Below are 3,561 nucleotides of genomic sequence, written 5' to 3' on the forward strand. Positions count from 1 at the left end.
CCTGGCTGCAGCAGTTCCCAAAGGGCTATTTTGCAGCAAGGGGATTGCTGGAGTGCAGCATGTTCCAGCCACATCCCTTCCCCTGGTATATCCTTGCCCTGGGGGAATCCCTCACCAGCTGGTTCAATCAGCTTTTCACTTGCTTTGGATTGCTGAAGCATTACAAAGCAGGCAGATCAGTGAGTTAAGATCTTCCCCTTAGTCTTTTCTTTTCAGCTAAATTAAACAGCCTCATATACACATTTTTGTAAGTATTGTAAAAACCAGGTGTTGAAATTTGTTATTTCCAGACAAATAAAGCAATACAGTAAGTCTACTATGTGTTTTTAAAATAGCAAATGGTAGAAGCAACTGAGTTTAGCTGTCAAGAGGGTGTGGATCACAGTGATGCCTAAAACTGATATTTAGGCACTTAAATCTGGAGTTTAGGTGCCTAAATACGTTGGTGGATCTGGACCTAAAGGCTAAAGCATGCTCCCATTGAAATAAATGGCAAAATTCACAGAGACTTCAAAGGGTGGATAAAGGTCTTAAGTTAGGCACAGCATACCTGTGATGGAGAGAGAGACAGAGAGCCTAATTCTGATCTCACTTACCTGCATGTAAGCCATGAGTAACTTCACTGAAGTCACTGGGGATGCACCAATGTATGTGAGATCAGAATATGACACTTTTTTTTCCCTTTTAAGAGGTACCAAGATAAAGCAGAAGTAAATGATGCGATTTCTGCTTTTCTTTTCAGACCATCACTGGATGTCTGTGCCACCGATGAGAGAAGCAAGAGAAACACAGCCTTAACTGTGTGTAAGATGTACGCTCTTGAGTGTATGGGCAGAAAATACTCTTTGACCAGTGAGGAAAACTGCAAAATGCCTGCTGCTGCTGCAAAACCTTGTGGCTCATGTCATTTGTGGCAAACATGTAATGGTAAGAGAGTCCTCACATTTAACGTGGATGAATTAGGAGAAGCTGCCTGTGAATAAAAGAAAACCTTTATCCACTTGCACATTAGCCATGACTCTGCTCCTGGCTTGATGTGCCTCCATTTACCCATCTGTAAAATAGATATAAATAATTCCTACCTATCTTCCAGAGGTGTTCGGAACATAGGAATTGCCCTCCTGAATCAGAGCTGAGGCCCATCTAGTCCTGTGCCCTGTCTCTGACAGTGACCAGATGCTTCTATGCTGGAAAAAAGCCTGTAGGAAATAATTGTGGAATAATAGGGAAAGTTTCTTGCTAACTCCCATTAATTAGAGGTTGGAGCATGACATTTGATATCCATTCTAGAACCTTTGGGGTGAAATCTTGACTGCACTGAAGTCAATGGCAAAACTCCCATTGACTTCAATGGGGCCATGATTTCACCCCTGGTGTTTGTTATTAAATCCTTGCTCATCTTAACTCTGGACGTTGTCACTGTCCATGGCAATGTCCAACACTTTTCTGAATCCCGCTGAGCGCTTGCCCTCAATGTTATCTTGTGGCAATGAATTCAGTGGCTAATTACACATTGTGTGGAAAAAATATTTCCTTTGCTGCCTTTCAGTTTCATTGAACATCCCCTTGTTCCTTCATTATGAGAAAAGATGAAGCCAAGTGCCTGGTCTATGCTCTCATACATACTCAAACATTATACACTCTCTTTTCTAAAGTAAACAGTCCCAATCGTTTCAATCTATCGTCAAATAGAAGTTCTTCCAGGCCCCTAATTATTCTGATCATTGGTCTTTTAATCTCCTCTGTTTCTGTTACATCTCTTTTGACCTAGAGTGACCAGAATTAGTATTTGTAAAGTGCTTTGAGATCCCACATACAGATTAGTTGTTATATTTCTTACAATAAATCTCTATCAAAAACATATTTTTATATCTTGTCTAGTGGGTTCATGCAGTGATCCTTAGCAAACATTATTTTGAAAATAGCAAACAATAATAAAAATGGGTAAAGAGTTAAAATAGAAAGGGAAGAAATTAGGCAAAGATTAAACAAATAGACATAAATAACTAAGCCTTAAATAAGGACAACTGTGCACTAAGGTTAAACCTAAAGAGGGAGAGGGATAGTTCAGTGGTTTGAGCATTACCCTGTTAAAGCCAGGGTTGTGAGTTCAATCCTTGAAGGGGCAATTTGGGGCAAAAATCTGTCCGGGGATTGGTCCTCTTGAGGTCCCTTCCAACCCTGATATTCTATGACTCTAAAAACACACACAAATGGAAGAGAAATCTCATACCCCTTATTGTTTGTTTGTTGCTATTTAGGCCCTGATCCTGTGAACAGTTATGCACATGCATACATATACTTATGTGAGCAGATCTATTGACATCAGTGAGCTTACTTATTAGTAAAATTATACACATATGTAGAGTTTGCAGGATCAGGACCGTAACTTGTTAGTCTCTGGAGCAGGGACCTGTAATCTTATACGTCCACCAGATAACTAATAAATCATGCTAGTATTTTTTTCAAGCAATAATTTCAAATGGGTAGGAGAGAGCTGTGCTCTCAGTCATCCTCAGCAAGCACTGCTCAGACTAGCAGCAGCCCCAATACCCACTTACGACTCCTGTTACAACAGAACTGCTGTTTGAATGTGCTTGTAGTTTTTCTACTGAACCTGAATATTGATTAACATCTGACCAGGAGCAGGAGCTCCTACAAATTGCTCAGTTACTGGGACAATTTCTGATAGTAGGGCAGTTATGAGTCTGTTTTTCTTTCAGTGGTTGAGATACTAATATTGGGGTATGTGTGTTTTTTAAGCTCAAACCAACACGTGTGTGTGCCGAGAAGCTGGGCAATGCGACGAGGGAGGAATAAGCATTTGCGTTGAAGTGAATGGGAAAGTCGCCAGTAGGACAATGACTGAATGCGAGGCTGGTCTCCTCAAGTGCCGGGGGGAGAATGTCACCCCTGTCAGCATAAAACCCTGTGATGTACAGAGTAAATAAGATATTTTATAGTTCATTTTGCTTCTTGCCATGGGATATGTCAATAGTTGGGCAGGTTATGCTTAAAAGTGCCTTTGAGTTTGTTTTTTCCTTTCTATGTACATAAAACGTTATTCTACCCAACGTAGGGCCTGACATGAAGCCCACTGAAATCCATGAGGGTCTTTTCATTAGCCTCAGTGGGCTTTGAATCAGGGCCCTTAGCCCTTACTCAGCTTGAACAGTCCCATTGAAGCTAAAATAAGGGCTATAGGTCTAGGCCTATGGCTTGGAATTGGCAAGTCTGCTTTACATTTCCCTCTGGGTTAAAAATGTTCCAAAATTGGCCTTGATCCCTCTGGGTTAAAAATGTTCCAAAATTGGCCTTGATCCTGCATCTTATTTCCTGCAGGCACATGGAACAATTTGTAGACTCAGTCTAAATCTGCAAATACCAAGGTGCTATTTATAAAGAGTGATTGATTTAAGTGTCTAAAACATGTAAATTAATTTGGGGAAAAAAAAAAAAAACCACCTCACAAATGCACACATACACTGATTGGACTGGATAGCTTCCCTGTGTAGAAACCAGGGAAAAGAATGGCCCATTAACGCAATAAGAGATATGATT

The 3,561-nt window shown here is 40.6% G+C and overlaps 1 protein-coding gene across 1 annotated transcript in view; it reads left to right on the forward strand.

Moving 5' to 3' along the window:
- C7 (complement C7) overlaps nt 1–2,951 on the forward strand; it is a 42,205-nt gene extending 39,254 nt beyond the window's left edge. The window contains exons 19-20 of the mRNA XM_029910912.1: nt 743–927; nt 2,764–2,951. Coding sequence (XP_029766772.1) covers nt 743–927; nt 2,764–2,951 — 373 coding nt within the window. The remainder of the gene's footprint in view (nt 1–742; nt 928–2,763) is intronic.
- Nucleotides 2,952–3,561: the final 610 nt, after the last annotated feature.

The sequence above is a fragment of the Terrapene carolina genome, unplaced genomic scaffold (assembly GCF_002925995.2).
Source record: "Terrapene carolina triunguis isolate 2854851 unplaced genomic scaffold, T_m_triunguis-2.0 Scaffold69, whole genome shotgun sequence".
NCBI lineage: Eukaryota > Metazoa > Chordata > Testudines > Emydidae > Terrapene > Terrapene triunguis.